The sequence below is a fragment of the Podarcis filfolensis genome, assembly GCF_964270895.1.
Source record: "Podarcis filfolensis genome assembly, chromosome: 1".
Lineage (NCBI taxonomy): Eukaryota > Metazoa > Chordata > Lepidosauria > Squamata > Lacertidae > Podarcis > Podarcis filfolensis.
Window position 1 is genome coordinate 46,214,920 of NC_139604.1, and position 19,984 is coordinate 46,234,903.

The 19,984-nt window shown below is 42.5% G+C and overlaps 1 protein-coding gene across 3 annotated transcripts in view; it reads right to left on the reverse strand.

Annotated features, from left to right (window-relative positions):
* Positions 1-3,335: 3,335 nt before the first annotated feature.
* The window catches only part of SLC15A2 (solute carrier family 15 member 2), a 77,023-nt gene continuing 60,374 nt past the window's right edge, over positions 3,336-19,984 (reverse strand). For all 3 annotated transcript variants that reach the window (XM_083585096.1, XM_083585097.1, XM_083585095.1), the window contains 6 exons: positions 18,484-18,530; positions 14,617-14,727; positions 13,084-13,180; positions 10,291-10,437; positions 8,090-8,194; positions 3,336-4,967 (listed from right to left, as the gene is read on the reverse strand). In XM_083585096.1, the coding sequence (XP_083441222.1) occupies positions 4,791-4,967; positions 8,090-8,194; positions 10,291-10,437; positions 13,084-13,180; positions 14,617-14,727; positions 18,484-18,530 (684 nt within the window). In that variant the 3' untranslated portion in view covers positions 3,336-4,790. The remainder of the gene's footprint in view (positions 4,968-8,089; positions 8,195-10,290; positions 10,438-13,083; positions 13,181-14,616; positions 14,728-18,483; positions 18,531-19,984) is intronic.

The window sequence follows — 19,984 nt, forward strand, 5'->3', positions numbered from 1 at the left end:
TTGCAGGATCTCTAGAAGGCGGGGTGGCAGACGACCTCTGACCTTACAGACGTTGCTGGACTCCCATCATCCCTGACCACTGACTGACCATGCTGGTTGGAGCTGATGGGAACTGGAGTCTAGGAACATTCAGAAGGCCACAGGTTCCTCACTTCTGTACAGCTAACCCTGACGACTCTGAAACAGGGAACATACAGCGATTTGTGGCAGTGATCACGCTGCATTGTGAAACTGGGCTTTTTAAGGGTTTTGAATCTCATCAATGAGCAGGATAAGATGTTGAGTTGTTGTTTTTAAACCTCTTACTGTCGCTTCTACCACTTTTTGCAGCATCTATTGGTAAAATCTGAGACGGGGTATATTTGGCAATATGAATGGAAAATAAAGAGTCATGTTGCATGTAAAATGACTCTTTTATGATATTGGAATGGGATTCCTTTAATTAAAGCTCTGCGTGTGCGACAATCTGTGCTCCCTGACTGATTCTGGCTCCCTCTGCCCCCCCTCTTGTAATTTGATTGTTGTTGTTGCTTTTAGCAAAGGAAGAGCTTTTGGAAATTATGTGGTTTTAAAGAGTATCTCATTGGGCAGTGGCATTGCCTTCTGCAGATAAACCTTTTATTTTACAACAAAATAAAAGTTCCCAATAATTTTCATTCATCAGGTGCCATGTGTGTTCCAAAAGCCAAGTACCCAAATTGAAGGCTTATAAAAATTTAAATGCTCCAGTAATTTAAAATCGTGTCTGCTAGTCCTAACCAGTGCTGGAATTCATCTGTTCCTTCAGGCATGGGATTTGGGATGAGTGGGTAAGAGCCCTATTTTCTATGTGTGCTTCAATTTGGAAGCAGCTCATGGAAGCATCACACTCGTGCAGTTCAGCTGTTGCAGAGCTAATTTGCAATGTGTCATAAAACAGAATTAGGAAAAGCAAACAAATTTCTTGAAGAGCAAAGAATGTGCTCCAGTAATCCCCAAACATAATGGGCATAAACAGAGAAAATGGAAAACAAGTGAAACTTCACTTGTGGGTAGCCAGAAGCAAACGAGAGCACAGGGCTCCTGAACATTTAATAGTCATGTTGAAAAGGAAATCTCAGCATGTGTAGTTTTCAGTGTGCAATTTATGGGCTGATTCCGTTGGTGTTAAAAGTCAACTTGCCAAGAGGGGGATGCAAGCAAGCAGGTGGAGTGGAATGATCCTTCAGTGAGATAGCATGTATGTTTATTGGCTATATAGTTGTGAGGGAGTTTTCCTCTTAATTCTTGGTTGAATGTCTCTGTTTTATACACATGAAGGAAGGGAGGACTTGTCCACACTTCCATTTGTCCTGTGCCTAGAAAGCAGAGGGTTGTTGTTGCTTTCTAGGCATGGTTTTCTGTTTGCCCCACCACATTCCTTGGGGAAGCCCAGTCTGGCAGCTCACAACATAAAAACATAAAAAGAGAACACAAAATACATAATAAAACAAAAACAGACCAACAAAGGCCTAGTTCTAGAGAAATGTTTTCGCCTGGTGCCTAAGGATATGTCATGAAGGCACCAGGTGAGTCTGCCTGGGGAGAACATTCTGCAAACAGGAAACCACCATAGGCCCACATTTAAAAGCCCTTTGAGCATTTGGGGTCCCCCCTCAGAGTTTCCCCCATGAAAACCCACTCTTTATTGCACAGTCGGAGCAAACATCAACTCAGGCTTTAAGTGGATTGCCATTTAAAGAAGCAGCTCTGAATGGACCTTAAAGAGAATGGTTGTTTGTTTGTTTCAGCTGAAACTCATCAGAACTGAGTTCCAGCACCTCTCTGGTGGGCGCCATTGCCTTTATAAAGGAAAAAGGGAGGTGTTCATGGTGAGTTCCAGCACCACTATTTCTAGAAAAATAGAGCTAAGAACTTCCATCAGTTGAACTTAACCTCTAGCTGAACAAACTGACTCCTTCTCTTAAGATTCTATTCATCTCAAAGATACAGTCACATACATCATCATGTGGTGTGTGTGAAAAGGGGGCTGAAGAATAGGACAGAGGCAGTGGCATGGAGATGGGGCTGGTCTGGATGCAAGGGAGAGTTGAAAAAAGGAAGGAGGAGGCAGGGGAAAGGGCTGATGGTGAAAATTAGAATTGCAAAAAAGACGGCGTAGGAAGCATGGAAATAAGGGTGAAGATGAAAGCAACGGTACAAAAGGGAGTGCTGAATAGGAGGGAATGGTGGTTTCATAGTTGAGTAGGAGATGAAAAGGGTGCTGAGTAGTTGCAATGCATGGGAAGAGGAAGATGCAGGGGGTTTCCATGGGGGTGGTTGGACTGTAAGTGGGTATTGCACAAAAGGAGGGAGAAGGGTAGGCACGGATACAAGGGTGAAGGTGTAAATGGTGGTGCTGTAGAATAGAAAAGTAGCTTAAAATATATTGGGAAGGTTGAAAGGGTGTTTAGTAGTTGCATGGGGTAGGAAGGGGAAGCACTGGGTGGTTAATGTGGGGGGAGGAGTGATGGGGTTAGCAAGAACTGGGCCAATAATTATGAGGCTATAACTTTCAAGCACCAAAATATCTCATGCTTGTACAAGCTGAGAAATTGGACAATTATATTACAAGCCTCCTGGAAGTTGCACTTCTCGACATTGCAAAGAAATAGATGCATCTCTGATTAATTCTCTTACAAGAGCCAAAAGCATCATTTATGCTCTTATCTGCCTTCCTCTGAGCCTGAAGAACGGTAAGAGATAAGAAGATACATATTTTTTCTTTTTTTTTTTTTGCACAATCATGTAAACCTTGGTGCTCTTGTGCCCCAACTTTTAACATATCCTGATCCAGCAATTGTTTATGGGTTTTGAAGCTTGTTAGAGATGCATCCTCCAGATACTTTCATCCTCAATAACTTCTCAATTTAGATCTGTTGTGCATGTGGATCATGTTTCTTCAGTGAAGTGAATGGGGAAGCTTGCAAATGCAAAAGCTTTGTGTATACATCAGAGCAGAAGTGGAATTCTGGAGAGGCTATGCAAGCGTTTCTACTGAAAGCAATCACTATTACTCAACTTCCACATAACCACTACGATCCATATATTTGTGTTGATGGATCTTCATAGCATTATTTGTTATTTGTTTCCTGCCGTGTCTCATAAGACAGCTAACATGGGGCTTATCACAGCGACCCTGTGAGGTAGGATAGACTGAGAGTCTGTGTCTGACCCAAATCTAGCCAATATACTTCACTCACTCACTAGGGATCTGAATTCAGGTCTCGCTCAAGAGTCACTCTGTGAGTGACAATTTGCTGTAATAAAAGGAACAGATGGATAAAAAGTTACACATGGCTTGCATGCCATTCTCTATGTGGAAATGTTTTCTGCTCAGAAAAATTGTCACATTTTAAAGAGCTTATTACTTGAATAGCGATACTCTTAAGCAACAGTCTATGATCAGTTGATCCACGTACAGTAAAACATACAAAATCAAAGCACTCTTCTGGCCAAGTCACTAGAGCTTAGTGAGCAGAGCATACAAATATCTCAATCCACAGTCTTAGACTATCTGGAAAGTCTTACGGGCATATGCTCCATGAGTGGATAATTCGAAGAAACACAGCTTTGCAAAATGTTGGATTATGAAACAAACCAAACATTACTTTAATATTGTGATAAGGAACCAGATTTGTTTTAACAGCACTAACACCAACACTGAGGTGTAGCGCTTTTTTCTGGGGCTGCTCAAGGGTATGATGTACCAGCACCATTTTTCTCCAGATGTTAAAAGTGTGGCACATACTGTAACAACTTCGTTGTGAGTAATGGCACCTTTTTTTCTTTTTATTTTTTAAAAGCACAGCTGAGGTGTATGTGCTGATTTTCATTGGAACTACAGCACTCAGAGTGCTGAGACTCAGTTTAGCATCGTGCCTGGTAGTTAGTATTAGGTGGAGAAAAACAACTTCCCCTTAATGCCAGTTGCCACATTTTGGGGTGGTGTTCTACTATGTTGTACTCAGAGTAGACCTACTGAAAATAATGAACCTAACTGAAAATAATGAACCTAACTTAGTCATGTGCATTAATTTCAGTGGGACTACACACTGAGTCAAACTTAGTTGAAAACCATTCCCGGTCCCAACAGAAACAGCAGTGCCAACACCTCCCACATTAGTGTTAGAACTTTGTTTTGTTTTAAAGATCAGGTTGAAGATTCCATGAGGAGAGCTGCTGAAAGAGGGGCTCTTGGGGGTAGAGTGGGGTTCGGTCAGGGATACATAGGTAAGCAAGCTTCATAAACCACTCTGGATTGTGACCTATTGCTTTTGTCTGCCTGTAATAGCATGTTGGCACAGAAATGGAACTGAGCAGGAAGGGTGAATTATAACATACTTGATCACACACACCCCTTAGATTTTATCCATTGATGCATTTCTTGAATTTTTTTTTATGCATTACTTGCGTGCTCTCCAGGTTGTTTCACTCATTCATTTCTTCAGAACTTTGCAAATACACACGACCTATTGTTTGAGATGATGGTCACTCACCACACTGTGTACATTTGAGAATAACTACTCCAACTGCTTGGTGGGGCTGGAAGGAATGGGCAGATTTGAAACCACTCTGCATCTATTTTTAATGCTTCATGTCCAAGGAGTTTGTTCACATTTATTCAGCCGACTTTAAAAGAGCCTATTTTGCCCTTTCCCCTGAATATAATATATTTTGTGAGATGCCATCATGAAAAATAAATCCATTTCCTCCACATCTTGTTAAAAGAGAAAGGCCACAAAATCCCATGCCAGTGTCCACAGCCGCCTTTATAGCTCTGCTTTCTTGGTAACAAGCCCAATCATATTTTTACTGTTTGACGTCCCTTGCTGGTCCTCTCTGGCAAGGAGTTCTTCTGGGTCCATGCTGGTGTAAAAATATCCCATGACGGAGAAAATAATAAACACGATAAAGAGTAGTGCAGCAAAGAGGACAAACTCGAGCCACTGGAGAAAGAAGAGGGTTTTGAAAAAAACAAAAAAAATAATATTTATTTGCCAACAACACTTACATATTGATCTTCTTCCAACTGTACAGAAGCTTAGTCAAACTATTTCACTTCTAGTTACCAGCTGCATATGGCACCTGGAAGTGACAGAGGAGCAGAACTTTGCAAATCACTCTGACAGGGCCAAACTAGATGCAATTTATAGGACACAATTTGGTCTTTTTGCTTTAACCAATAGCTGGTGTGCCTCCTTCCCCCAAACACCAAGCTTCAATGGGACTGTGACATGGGTGATAGGGATGGCGTCATCCCTTTGCATGCGGCCCCATTGCAGTACTGATCTCGATTAGGGGTCCTGCACTGAATACTTACATTGGAGGAAAGCTCCAGTTTGCTCCGGTTTCCAAAATGGCTCAGGAATGTGAGCATGGAAATCCTTCGGAAGACCATATAGCTAAACTCCTGCTCTTTTCAGTGCATGTGTGGCATGGGGAAAAACCCCCAATTTTGACAACCCAATTTTGATAACCCAATTTTTCAAAATCCACATTGTGTTTTATTTGGGGAATACTTAGGGAGGCTAAAAACAGGGATATGCTATCCTGAAGGGCAGAATTTTGGCATTTTGGCCTCTGAGGGGAGTTATTGGAATTACGATAAGTTTACCAGTTCTCATGACCACAGCAAAATGTCACTGTGTGTATGTGTGTTTGGGAGAGGACTGAGATAACATGAACGGCTGTAGTTGCAGATGTACCATAAGGGGCAGAAGTCCAGGTTCCCACTCAGCAGAATGAGCTGGATGGCTGCAAAATGCAGCAGAGCTGGCTCAGCATATTTTGCAGTAAGTGCAGTAATACACATTACCAGCTAAGTAGCCCCACCCCCAACCCACCATTATGTCCAAAGTTTAAAAACACTTAATTGCACATAGGAGTTCTTCTGTGCAATAAAAGACACTCATGCTGGAAAATGAGACTAAATACACACATTTAAAGCATACACACACCACTAAAGGATCCTTGGAACTGTGGTTTCTTAAGGGTGCTGGGAATTATAGCTCTGTGAGGAGTGAACTACAATTCACAGGACTTTTGGGGTGGGGCAGGTGCTTTAAATGAATGGTTTGTAGCCTGAGTGTGCATGAACTTGATATTGTCATATAGAAGCAAGGTCATGCATCATGTGAGCTGACAGGTAGAGTCAAATGAATCTAGTTTAATTAGTTTTCTTATTCCCCCCCAATGTCCTTCCTGTGAATATTTTCCAGCAATATACATCTATTGTTACTGGTACAGAATGGAACAACACATGTGCTCAGCTAAATGCCCTGGCATTAATTTTTTTTGGTGTGTGTATGTTATTAATTTGTGAGGGAGGACACTAAATTGGATGGCACACTAATTGCATTCTATTCTCCTTGTTGTGTCAGCTCTATTGCTTTATTAGTTAATTGCTCATTTGCTCAGTGGCCTTTCTCTCCATTATGTAGGTTAATCAGTTATTTTTTTGTGATGTATCTCTTCCCCTTTGTACAAGTTACTTATTTCCGCATTCATTACTTCTGGGCTATATACTGGGGCCATTGGTAGGCAAGTGTCCTAATCATACACATTAAACTGTCGACAACAATCTAGGTTATAAGTCTCTCTGAGCATTTTAAATTAGCACTTGGAAGGAGGATTTGGTTTCCACTGGTTGTACCCAGTGCTTTTTTTTTTTTTGGTTTAAAAAATGATTGCCGGTGGTCATATCTTGATCATCATGGTTGCAGCACAAAATGACTATCATGGCAACAAAAAAAGAAAAAAGAGATAATACTCTGTACTGGTGAATACCATCCATTAGGGTAATCCATACCAGGGAGTACCATCACAAAAAAGAGCACTAGCTTTGCCTATTCTGAAACCACACCTTCTCATGTCCACTAACTTACGTGCCACACTAACAGAGAAAATGTCCGTTATACTAAGATGCTGTGTCCTTTACAGAGGTTGAAGTGATAGTTAGGAAGGATGGTCCATTTTAGAACATTCCTCTTCAACACAACATGCATTCTTGCCTCAACGGAAGGATGTCTTTCTTTGCATGAAGAAAGTCCTGGGTCTCTGGGTATGCATTCATGTTTCAGGGATGGGAACCTGTGGCCCTCCAGATGCTGCTGGAATATAACTCCCATAATACCTGATTGTTCACCATGGTTGGTAGGCCAAATGGGAACTGGATTCCAATGACATTTGGAGGGACACAGATCCCCATCCCTGGTGTAAACAAATGTAATGTGTGAACTGGACAATCAGGTGCAACTGTGGTTAAGCGGATTACTTCTCACTATATTGGGGATTGCCAGGTTAATCAACAGTAAAACCAGGTCTAGGAAATAAATAGGTGAGTGACTGCCATTTCCATCTTATCCTGTACTCTCTTTGAAATATACTCAGAGTCGCAAAGTGATTTCATGCTCTTTATTCAGCTCATAGTGGTGAGGAGGAATGAATGAATGTCCCCTCAAAGTATCTGCTTTATATACATTATTTACACAATGGGCTGCACATGATTGGCTAATTCCGGAATTCTACTGTAAGCCAATCAGGTTGTGGATTCACTTTTATCTGGAGCATGATTGGGTGGTTCCTGCCAACCAATCATACTGCTGCATTGTTCTAGGACCAATCAGACTGCTGCATTCTGAATCCTATTATTCTAGGACCAATCAGACTGCTGCCTTTTGGATCCTATTGTTCTAGGACCAATCAGACTGCTGCAGTTTGGATCCTATTCAACTCAGTACATAACACTCTTCTTTAACTCCCTAGGGTCTAATGCAAAGAAAATGCCTTTCCCATCACCCCCTACCTAATCCTTTTTACTGGACAGGACAGGGATTGCACCTGAGCATAGAAAACATACCTGAGAACTCCAATCATCCCTGCCAATTCGCTATGTTGACTGAGGCTGATGGGATTTGGAGTCCCAACAACATATGAAAAGCCACTAGTTTCCCCACCCTTGTTCTGCAAGAATGGCTGCCAAATGTACTGAAAGCAGATCAGAATGTCCTGTGGAGTGTTACTCACAACTCCAGCCTTAGTGCCATGGTTAATGTATTCTATCCCATACCTGTTCCATTGGTGCAGCCTGGGCAACAACAAGCACAATCGCATTTCCAAAGGCCACGGTTAACAGCCAGCCAGCCTGCAGCACTGACTTCATGCTGGCAGGAGCCTGAAAAAAAAGAAAAGAAAACCAGGAAGATTAGTCCATTCTCAAACACTGAGAAATTTCCTCAGCATCCTCACTGAGTACTATGCTGCAGACTGCGCTCAACCACTTTCCTGTTTCGCGATGGAGTAAGCAAATCACCTTATGGCTCTGCGGGCCAGTTACAAATCAGTATGTATTCCTTAGTTACTTGGTTCAACACCTGATGATTCGCCAGGACCGGCCTCTACCATCAGGCAGAATGAGGTGGCCGCTTCCAGCAGAAGATGCAGAAAGGGAATGGTGGTGAGGCATTGGAGGACACCATGTGGCCTGACCTTCAGTCCTTAAGTTAGTTTGCTGCCCTCATGTGCAGTAAAGGACATCTGTCTCGTTGCCAGAGTTAAAGTTAAATTCCCTTAATAATAAATGGTGGTGGTGGTGGTGATATGCCACTCCAATCAGCATCTGTACATGTAATGGTAGAGGGTGGGGATGGCAGCACACCATTTACCTCAGGTACCAAAATGCTTTGGAGTGGCCCAGTGACTTGCAGACTGATGTGTGAACTGACTCAGTTGAATAACGCTATATCATTCTGAGGTAATGTGAAGTGATCTGGAAGTCTCTGCCAAGGTGTCTGATATGTAATGGCTCATTCACATCTGACCATCACAATCTGATGCTGTGGCCATCGAGCGATGAGCATTTATGTGTGTGTAAATCAATCAACCCTGAGGCATGGCAGAAAATGGCACTGAGGTATATCAAGGGGATTCTGAGAACCAGCACATACTTCCTCTGCCCTCCAGCAGCTCTCATGCAAGCGTCATCCTACCTTCCTGTGTCATGTGTGGGTTATCTCTGTATTCTCCCAGGGGCCCCAAGAAGAGACTTCAGGAATATAGGAGAGTGGAGAAATACCACATAGCCTTTGAAATCAATGTGGCTGTTGAAATGCCCTGTGGTTTTCTTGGATGTTTGAGGGAAGCAGCATAGGAAGCTGCCTTATACCAGGTTTGCTTATCTTAGTGTTTTTGCTCTGACTGACAGAATCTCTCCAGGGTGTCAGGCAGGGATTTTCCCTTATCACCAGCAATCTGATCCTTAAAAAAAATTTTTAAAAAAATTGGATAGACCAGGAGGCCTTCTGCATGCAAGGCATGTGCTCTGCTACTGAACAATGGCCCCTCCTCATTGCACACAAATAAGAACTAATCTGTCAGCACAATACAAAAGAAACAAGAGAGAGAGAGAGAGAGAGAGCGCACATGACTCAAGCTAACACTGCTCCCGATTATATTCTGTCCCATATTGCTATAAACCTAATATGTTTCTAGACCTTAAGTTTTAAAAGGATTACTCAGGATTACTTTATACACTAGTTTCCCCCCATCAACCTAATAAATTTTAAAACATCAATATTATATTGTGATAGCCAAAGCTAATGTTTCCATTTACTCCTGGAACCTTTAATACAGAAGGGTAATTGCTTCCATAGTAATTGTGTGGGCCGTGGTTTCTACCCATTTGACCTAGTTTATAATAGAATTATGAAATTTGTTATGGCGGGATGTAGTGATGGCAACCAACTTGGATGGCTGTTATATGGGACAAGTTCATATGGCTATAGTCAAAATGGCTATATACTACTTTCAGTCTCTGAGGCAGTGTGCCGCTGTATACCAGTGGATGAGGATAATGATCTGTAAAGGGCTATTATGCTCATGTCATGCTTGTTGGCTTCCCACAGACCATTGGGAGAACAGGATGCTGAGCTCGATGCACCTTTGGACTGATGCAGCAGGGCACATCTTATGTTCTTATTGTGCCAGATCTTCTGGTCACTGCATTCAATCATAATGTCCACACGAGACGGAGAATAGAGAGATGTACATATTATTAGATCAGGACTGCAGTCCAAGGCACACTTTACTTGCAAGTAAATTCACAGTAAATTTGGTCAGGAATCGTGGTGCAAGTCTACACCAAACTTGCAACTTGTTCTCTGTTCTCTCAGCCTTTGGAAGACCTGGCAAAGTGCAGCTTTCTATCCTGCCCTTCTCCTCATTAAGCACATCAGATTTCCGATTTTCTTCTTTGTGCTCTACATACATTACCTGGGAGTAAGAGAAGGCAATGCCTGTAATGGAAAACATCACTTCTCCAGCTGATATTAACAGGTACTGTGGAATCTGCCATGAAATATGGACGTTATTGGCTGAGATGTCTTCTGTCTTCCATGCTTGGAGGGACTTTGTAGAAGTCTAAGTTAGGAGGAAAACAAGTCATGATGATTAGGTGATGTTAATGCAGAATCTATGTTGGTGTGTGTGTGGAGAGGAAAGGTTTTCTTTTGAAGACTGAAGCAGCATTCTCCTCCTGGGCCCACTAAACAACTGTGAACTCTGCCAGTTGACTGAAATAAAATCACATTAAAAGCATCGGCAAACTCTGCTTTTACAGGGTAGGTGCTGGATTTGTTTATGAGATGCATTTAATCACCATAAAGGGAAAGACAACAAGAAGGCCTGTTTTAGAAGGCTAAAAGGGGTGAGCAGTAATTGTGTGCATTACTCATTGGACTATGGAGAAATGTCACAAACACCTTCAAAAGAAGTTTGATGTTGACAAAAGATTGGGCATAGAAGATAATGATCCTAGCTATTTACATACTGCAGTTCAGCCATATTGCAGCACCATATGCATAATTTAGCTTCTTTATGCATATGCCACAAAGCATAATAGATCTGGAAGCTGAACAAAGCATACTGTTAATTGCAACAGCTAGATTGGAGAAGATCAGTCACTTGGTCAATAATAAGAAGAATAGGTATATAATGAGAAGAGATACTGCCAGCAGAAAATTCAAAACAGGCCAGATTGACTTGAGTGCTATCAGTGGCAGTTCTTTACCATCCTGATGCATACTGCTAAACTCTTGATTGTTCATACTGTTATAAATCTAGATCCCACATTATTCTGACTGCAATACATAAATGCACAATACACACTCCTCAGTATAATACAATTACATTTACTTCAGGTCTTTCACATCTACCAACTCTACCAATCCAGAACATAACTACTTGCAGATAAAGACTAATTCACACAATAGAAATTATGAATACATATGTGTATACTTCATTGCTTGGAATGTGTGATAAATTTTACTTGTCTATTGTGATGGGATGTTGAGCTGCTTGTGCGTAAAGTTCCTAATCCCTCAGTGTTTGGCTAAGTCCACAAACCACTGTCTGTAACGGAGCGCCCATAAGCATGGCTCCGTCAGTCGCTGGCAGAATCCGACAGTGGGCGTTTACGGAATTTCTTCCAGCATAACAGCTCCTTAACGGAAACACGTCTTCTGGACTCTCTACGTGACAATTTCCGGCGAGGAGTGGGTGTCCCTAATGGAGGTCCTGAAACCTCCTCGCTGTTCTCGCTGGAATTGTCTCTGAGCCAATCTTCTGACTCGCCTTCCCTTGGAGCTCTTTCTCGCCCCCTGCTGGTTCCCTCCTCCGCTGATAAGTCTCTCTCAACCTCTGGGAGCCCCTCCACCACCTGTTCTTCCGATGACAGTTCCCTGGCATCTATTTTTGTTCACAGTAGAGATGAAAGAAAGCATTGCTTTCTGTTCCTCCCTGTATTCACTGCATGCAGCACTGTTTCCATTCTGCTGCAGTTCAACTTCTGTCAAAAACTGTCATTTGTCTCACTCTCTGCTGCAGTAAAATTACATAACCAACGTAATTTACATAATTAAGTTGTATAAGTTATGTTGTCACTATGTTATTCCACCCCATTCTTCTCAATGAGATAAAATCCAGTGCAAATGCATGTGTGTGTGTGTGTGTGTGTGCGCGCGGTGTTAATCAATAAATCATTTTTGAAATGAAAGCAAGAACAATAGTGGATACAAATTGAATTTTGCTGGATTGATTTCCATTGTGGACATGGGATGAATAAATGAGTATTGGAAATTCCTGCTCCTGATTGGCCAGTCTCATATTGTGTCCCAAGAAACAGTTGATAGGGCTATGGATAACAAATAGTGAAGTATTAAATATTCAGTAACAAAACAAAAACAAAAAACTGGACAATCTATGTCAGACCCTCAAGAATTAAAAGCAAAAATTTAATTTCTGCTGGGCTGTGTCTATCCATTCATATGTCTGTTCAATCATTCATCAGTTCATCAGTGTGTTTATCACAAATTCTATGCATATTTATTCAGAAGGAAGTAACAAAGTGTTCAATGGGGCTTGTTTCTGGGTAGACAAAGGATAATTCTTCTACACTGAGGCAGCTGCCACCATCTTAATTTTCCCAGAATGCCTCTGGGTCCTATGTCATGATCCAGAGGTGTCTGAGGAAATTAAGTAGAGGCTGCAGCTGCCTGATGTGCACAGGGCCTTTTAAAAAAAGTTTTGTCATTGGCATCTGTGGGCAGCATTTGCTGCACCCTGCCGAGGACTATGCCAGACCTGCAATCCATGCATGACTACTCAGAAGTAAATCTCACTCTGTTCAGTAGGGATTAAAAAGGTAAAGGTAAAGCTGCTTCTGGCAAAACCAGAGCAGCACACGGAAATGCCATTTACCTTCCCACCGGAGTGGTACCTATTTATCTATTTGCACTTTGATGTGCTTTCGAACTGCTAGGTTGGCAGGAGCTGGGACCGAACAATGGGAGCTCGCTCCATCGTGAGGATTCGAGCTGCTGACCTTCCGATCAGCAAGCCCTAGGCTCAGTGGTTTAGACCATAGCGCCACCCGCGTCCCTAATAAATTCACATAGGATTTCAGCCAGACACCCACTGAAGTCAATGTGGGAGACTTGTGGCTTAGCCTTGACTTCAGTGGCTGAACTTTGGCTGGAAATGGCATGCAAGAGTCAAAGGGCAACTTACGTTTGTTATAACAACTGTATATGCCGCTCCAAAATCGAGAAGGCCCAGGTGCAGGATGAATTCTTCTGCTCCCACTCTGCATTTGACATTGTTGTATCTTGATATGACAAAGAGGGAACACAATAGTTCCTGGTTAGCCACTCATGACTGAAAAGCACAGGGTGTAGCCATTAACAAGATCCTTCAAGCTGATTGAGGGCATTGTATAACCCATGTTTCTGGTTCTGTGTTAAGTACAGTGTGTATTAGCATTTTAATATTCACAGCTATTGTTTTAGGGACAGCTGAAGAAGGGCACTGATCAAAAACAATTGTGCATTTATTTTGCATTGTACAGTAAATTGCCAGAATTGTTGAAACTTTTATTTATTTATTTTCCAGCTCTGGTTTTCTTTAAAGACAGAGGAGGAGGAGGAGGAGGAGGAGGAGGAGGAGGAGGAGGAGGAGGAGGAGGAGGAGGAGGAGGAGAAGAAGAAGAAGAAGAAGAAGAAGAAGAAGAAGAAGAAGAAGAAGAAGAAGAAAAAACATCTTAGACCCTGTTCTGCATGTGCAGGTAGGCAAAATTGCAGAGAAGCAATACGGATTTGCCAGATGCCTGGTTTGGTTTTACTAATTTCAGCAAGGCTTACCAACTATAAGGACTGGAAGAAGAATAACTTTTTGTACTCATCTTTTTCACACATACTAATTTACTCAGGAGCAAGATAAGATGCACAATGAACATGCATTTCTTAAAAAGAGACCACAGCTTAGTGGAAGAACATCTGCCTTGTAGGCAAAAGGTCACAGGTTCAATCCTGGGAACCTCCTGTTAAAAGATCTCTGAGAGCAAAGCTGTTAAAGACCCGTGTGAGAGCTTGGAGGACTCCTGCTAGCCACACTAGAAGGATTAATACACATCATTTGTTTATCAGGCCCGGTATTGTTCACTCTGGCAATGACTTTCTATGGTTTCCTGCAGAGGTCCTTCACATTACCTGTTACCTGAACTTCTAAACTGCAAATGCCAGGAGCTGAACCTTGGACTTTCTGCCTGCAGAGCATGAGCTGTACCACATGGTCCTTCCTTGCTGTCAAGAGAGGATCAGAGCTGTCAGTTCTAACACTGCTGAATTTCCTTGTTATGGACTATGTGGGAAACTGTGATGCCTGCCTTGGACTGGTAGTTCTTAATCCCATCATACATCTACATGATCACTTATGGATATTCCATGCAGTCATTTCAGGCTGGGAAAGCTCTATGTGAGCTTCATTCTTAAACTCAGTGGAGCTTTGTTGTTGTTTGTTTCTTGGAGTGTAGGCTATCCAGTGAATTGCCTAGCCCAGAACAACCCCGCTGTGTACTTCTCTTCATCTGATTATTTGGATGGGAAGGTATTTGGAAGATATACATGGGGAAACTAGACCAGAACCATACCTTATAATAATAAGAAAGAGCCAAATTTCTAGTGAACTGACCCAGAGATATCACAGAGAGCCCCCAAAGGGAAATGGGTGCTAGCTCGGAGCATGGAAATGTTGACAGCATCTTACCTTCCCCTTGCCAGGGTCCTGTAGCTTGAAACACCGTAACTTTTGTTAATACTGACAAAATCCTCATTGCCAAGAGTGATGTTGACATCCAGGTCCAAAGAATTAATGAATCTGAAAGGAAACTTGATTTCATCATGACAGAAAGTGAATAAAGCGAAAGAAAGCATCAGATATTTCACTGGAGGCATGCAATCTCTTTTTAAAGGGGGCTTCATCTATCTCTTAATTTTTATGATAGTCTTGCCAGCCAGAAATACTACCAATTAATCACAGATTACAGTATCCCTGTACATTTAACCCCTTGAGACAATGCAATGATGCCCTTTTCCTTTCTAGGAGAAATAAAATGATTTGTGTGGGTAATTCTATCTAAGAAACTCAGTGGGATGGGATGGCTGAGGGGGGATGGAAACCTTAGTCAAGGGTGCTAAACATTGCTCTCCTTCATGATACTACTCCAGAAAGAACAATTTCCTATTGGCTATATTAGGCAAACACTATGTTTTTCAGAAGGCACTGGATAAGTTCCAGAGTTGTATGATTACTTTTTTATGAAAAATAATAAAATCTCAGAGTTCAGGGGCATCACAATGGCTCCATGCTGAGGACGTACAGCAGGGGGTGGCTAGTAAGCTCTGATGCTTGTGATTCTCAGCAAGGCATCTGCCCAAACATCTGTCCAAACAGGATGCTGAACAACAATTGTTATGCAACTGTTATGCAACTGTATCAGACCTGCACAACTTGTGACTGACCAAGCTGAGCATAGCCCACCAGGTCCTTGACAATCTACTCTGTTTTGCAGTCAACAGAGGTGAAAGGGACCTTGAAGGTCACCTGGTGCAACTCCTGCTCAATACAGAACCTTCAGTGTATCTCTGGCAGTGGGCTACCTCCTGCTTAAATACATCCAGTGAAGGGCATGGTTTGCACAACTCTTACAATTAGCAGGGTTTTCCTAACAGCCAAGAGTGTTGTTTCCCTGCAAACTGCCACCCACTGGTTCTAGTGGGGCAATGAGAACATCTTCTGCCTGACATCCCTTCACATTTCTGGAGAGACTGCTACCATATCTTCCCTTAATCTTTTCTTATATAGGCAGGCAGCAGAACAGGAGGTTCACTGTGATCCTGGTGAGCCACCATACATGGCTGCATTTGGCTTGAGTTACTAACTGTGCAAGCCTGACATCTGCTGATTTGAAAGAGACCTCCCTTCAACAAATCAGAATAGAATTTCTAACATTGGTAGGAAACACAAACCTGCATTATGATTTCCAGTGTCCTCCCTCCTCAAATTCTATCTATTCCTTTGTGTGCTGGCTTACTTTTGCTAGCAATTTAAATAGAATGCTCTATGAACAAGACAGGGTGAATATGTCTTTGGGAGGGTGAAATGGATCCCATTATATCTTAAATATTTCATCTGGGAGGGTAGAGAAACTGTAGGAACATTTTGGATAAATCCCAGCTCAGCACAGTTTATGAACATTTGCCGGTTCCATGGCACAGCACATACTTGTATGCTAAAGTTCCCAGGTTTGGTCTGGCTTTGTCAATTAAAGGACTGTGTAGGGTTCCCAAATGTGGGGAGGATTTCCTCTAAACATGGAAATGTTGAGGGTGAAGCCAACAGGGACATCCTCATATTATTCACCCAAACTTTAACAGAACGCCTGAATAGCATATTGTAATTCCTTACATCCTCCTGACCTGGAATCCATTGGTTGTATCCAATCTAGTCCAGTCAAATCCAACTGCACAGCCCCTTTTCCTCCCCTCCTTCTGCACCCCCAAAATCTACTCCACAAGGTTCCTCAGCCCTCTAAAGCAGATTCTGAGGTTGCACAGGTGAGAGGAGGGGAAAGTTTTGAAGTGCAAGTCGAAGTCTGCTATGTGGCTGGAACACCAGCACTGGGTACAATGCCAGATCTCCAAAGTGGAGTTAAACTCAACAATGAAGATTTAGTTTTCCCATAAACTTTACAGTGTTCCAAGTCCTAAGTAAGCCGAATAGATCTGTCCAGTCTCATGCAAAATGGTAAGTTTCTTTCCATATATTTCCCATTTTCCTTGCAGCCAAGGAGTAGAACCGAACGAGCATCAGCAACCATGTAAACCAAGTGAGTTGTTCCCTGCTCCTTTTAGGTAAGCACAGTGTAGACTGTTTCTACTCCTTGCACAATGCAAAGAAAGAAAAAACATTATGGTCTAATGGCTACAGATCTGAACTATCCGGGATTCCACCCACCCCACCCGCCACTTTCTGCAGAATGATGGAGGCTCTGATCCCTAGAGGTGGGCAGTGGACTGCAACACAACAATAATTAGGATAAGAGAAAAAATGGAATTAATTATTGCAATTGATTAATTCATTAATCACAGGCTTTAACAGAGGTTGTAATTTAAAAGACGTATTTTCCCTTCCAAAGAGTGTTCAACAGAAACAACATTTGTAATAAGCAGACTGTGTAGAAGTCTCCACTCATGTGAGGTTTTACAGATGACTTTCCCAATGAATTATGTGAATTGTTATTCAGATGGAAGGGGTACTCTTTCCTTTATTAATACTCTCAGAATTATCTTCAGTTAATCAGTTTAAAAGCACGACACATTACAGGAATAAGAATAAAATAAGGAACATGTATAAGCAATATGACAAGCTTGCATTTCCTTCTTTAGAACATTATTTTGGTGGGGTAAGGCGGGGGGGGCTGGCTTTCGGATGTTGTTGGAGACTCCAACTCCCACTGGCCCCAACCAAGTTGTCAGGAATGACTGGAGTTAAAACCCAGTAAGTTCTGTGTGGAGGGACACAGGTTCCCCTCCCCTGTCAACTCTCATGAGCCCCAGCCAACATGGCCAAAAGTCAAGGATTATGGGAGTTGCAGTTCACTGATACCAAAATGGTTTCCCATCCTTCACATAAGGTCACTCCCCTTCGACCACATTTCAATCTTGGGCCACTCTGAAGGAAGCATTTCTAATGCCATTCGGGCTTGCATGGTGGATTCATGAACTGTATTACTGCTATACTACTACTACTACTACTACTACTACTACTACTACTACTACTGATACCCTGCCCATCTGGCTGGGTTTCCCCAGCCACTCTGGGTAGCTTACAAGACTGAACCAGAATACCTCACTAGTGCAGCTGTCTCTCTGAGACTCTTCACAGTTTGCATGGCAATCATGTTTGCTGCAGCAACATCAAAACTGTGTGTGCCACATGAAACAGGGGGAATCTGGCATGGGAGACATGAATTGCTAAACACTAAACACTTGCTAAACACTTGTCAAGAGCTGCAGACTCCCTCTCCTTCTGGAGAGCACAATGGATCGGGACCAGAGGGAAACGGCGATTGACTGACCCACTTGGGAAAGTGACCCACTGAAGGCATCTTGTCCAAACGCTTTACAAAACGTGGAGAAAACACAGCACCCTTTCCCTGAGAGGAGAGAAGCAGCTGCAAGGAGCCAACTGAATTCAGCGTTGTATAGAAGTGTGTGATGTGGCTGCTTCAGAGTGCTCAGTGGGAACTGCTGCAGTGGTTGTTCCTAACCATTCACCAGCTGCGTATCTGCACCATTTGACTTCCCTGCCTCCACCATCACCTTGCATTTCCTACTGCTAAAGTTCTCCTCTTCTTTGGTCACTGCTTAGTGATAATAGACTCTTCCTACTACTTCCTACCTTTACACTCTCACTGGGTGCAGCCATAGCAAGCATAATTGCCATATAGTACAGCTTTCATTTGAAACACACTGATGAGGCCCAAGCTCTGGCTGAGCCTGTGTTAACGGCTTCTGTCAAAGCATGGAATTAGAGCAGCAAAGAAACAGGTCACCCAAATCCAGTTCACACCTCACAGCAGACATGCCTTCTGATGGCTTTCCCCCCATATCTTTAATCTGAAACCAAAGGAAAACAAAATCAGTACATGGTTTCTGCTTACATGCAGGCTTTCTAACGAGCAAAGAATTTGTAAATAAAAAATTAAAAAAAACCATTGGTTCTGAATGTGAACTTATTAAATGGAAGGAGATGTTTGAAATGCTCTTTTTATCAGGTCCTATATGGCTTGATTTCTGGTAGGAAGGTTCCTATCCAATTCATAACCTACCAGGCTCGCACTGGTGCAAATGACAGGCAAGGCAACTTTCTCATCTCGCTAAAGCTAAAGGCTAAAATGGGACCCTGTTTTGCCCAGGCATGCATTGATCTACTTTGTGACAAAATCAGGTGCTTCACCAGCTGCACTTAGGGCTCATCCAGATGTTCTTTTGTGCCCAGCGCTTCCCCCCGAGAAACCCACTCTTTACTGCTGAATTGGAGCAAACAGCAATCAGCAGAAAACCCAACTTGCTGTTTGTTATGATTTAGCATTAAAGGATGGGTTTTCCTGGGGCAGGGGGCAAAAAATGAAAAAGTGAAACCAAACAGTTGGACACAGAGCTTTAAAGTGCAGGGCAAAAGGTAAGTGTGAACAAGCCCTTAGTTTCCACAAAACATGGAGGAGTGGAGAAGATCACCAGGGTCTGGGTCAGCACTGAGTTGAGAAAGAAGTGGTGGAGGGGTACACACTGAAGCATTACAGTGAGTCCATGTGATACCACATGCCTGGAGGGCCTCTGGAGCAGGACTCTTCAACCTTTCCATCCACCTTTAACCCAAACATGCACTTGGAGACCCAGTTCTTAATTTTTAAGCATGCATTTTTTGTGTGGAAGTGCTGCCATTGTGACCCACCTTAGATCAGGCTGTGACCTTGAAGTGGGTGTCCCGACCTATCAGTTGAAAACCAGAGGTCTAGACAAGTATGTAGCACCTTATATGCATTTCTCAATTCTAAATAGCAGATGAATATTTAATGGACTGTCTGTGTCCTTTATTTCCTACAGAATGGTTAAGGCCTAAGCTTTATCACCACAGCATAGCAGATCATGTTGGTTAAGAAACTGAATGCATAAAGTTTTTTAACTGAAGGTTAGGGGATGAAAGATGCAGGAGGGGAATGGTGGGAAATCTCACACAGATCTAAAGAATGGAAGATACTATCGAATTACATCCTTCCACTATTGGAAGTTTTCCATCAGCAGAGGGATACAACTGGATACAAACCACAGTTACTTCTCATTAAAAGGGCTGGGAAGAGATATGCATTGCTGAATTTTCACATATTCATCCAAAATAGCATTTTTAAAATCAGAACAATTTTTTTAACCTGCAAGTTGCTAGATAATGGTTGTAATCGCTGTAATATCACTCCATAAACTGAGTGTGCTACACAGAACTTTCACAGGGCACACAAACAGGACTAGTGAGAGGACCCCAGTTGTCAGTAACAATTCCAACAGCTGGGCAG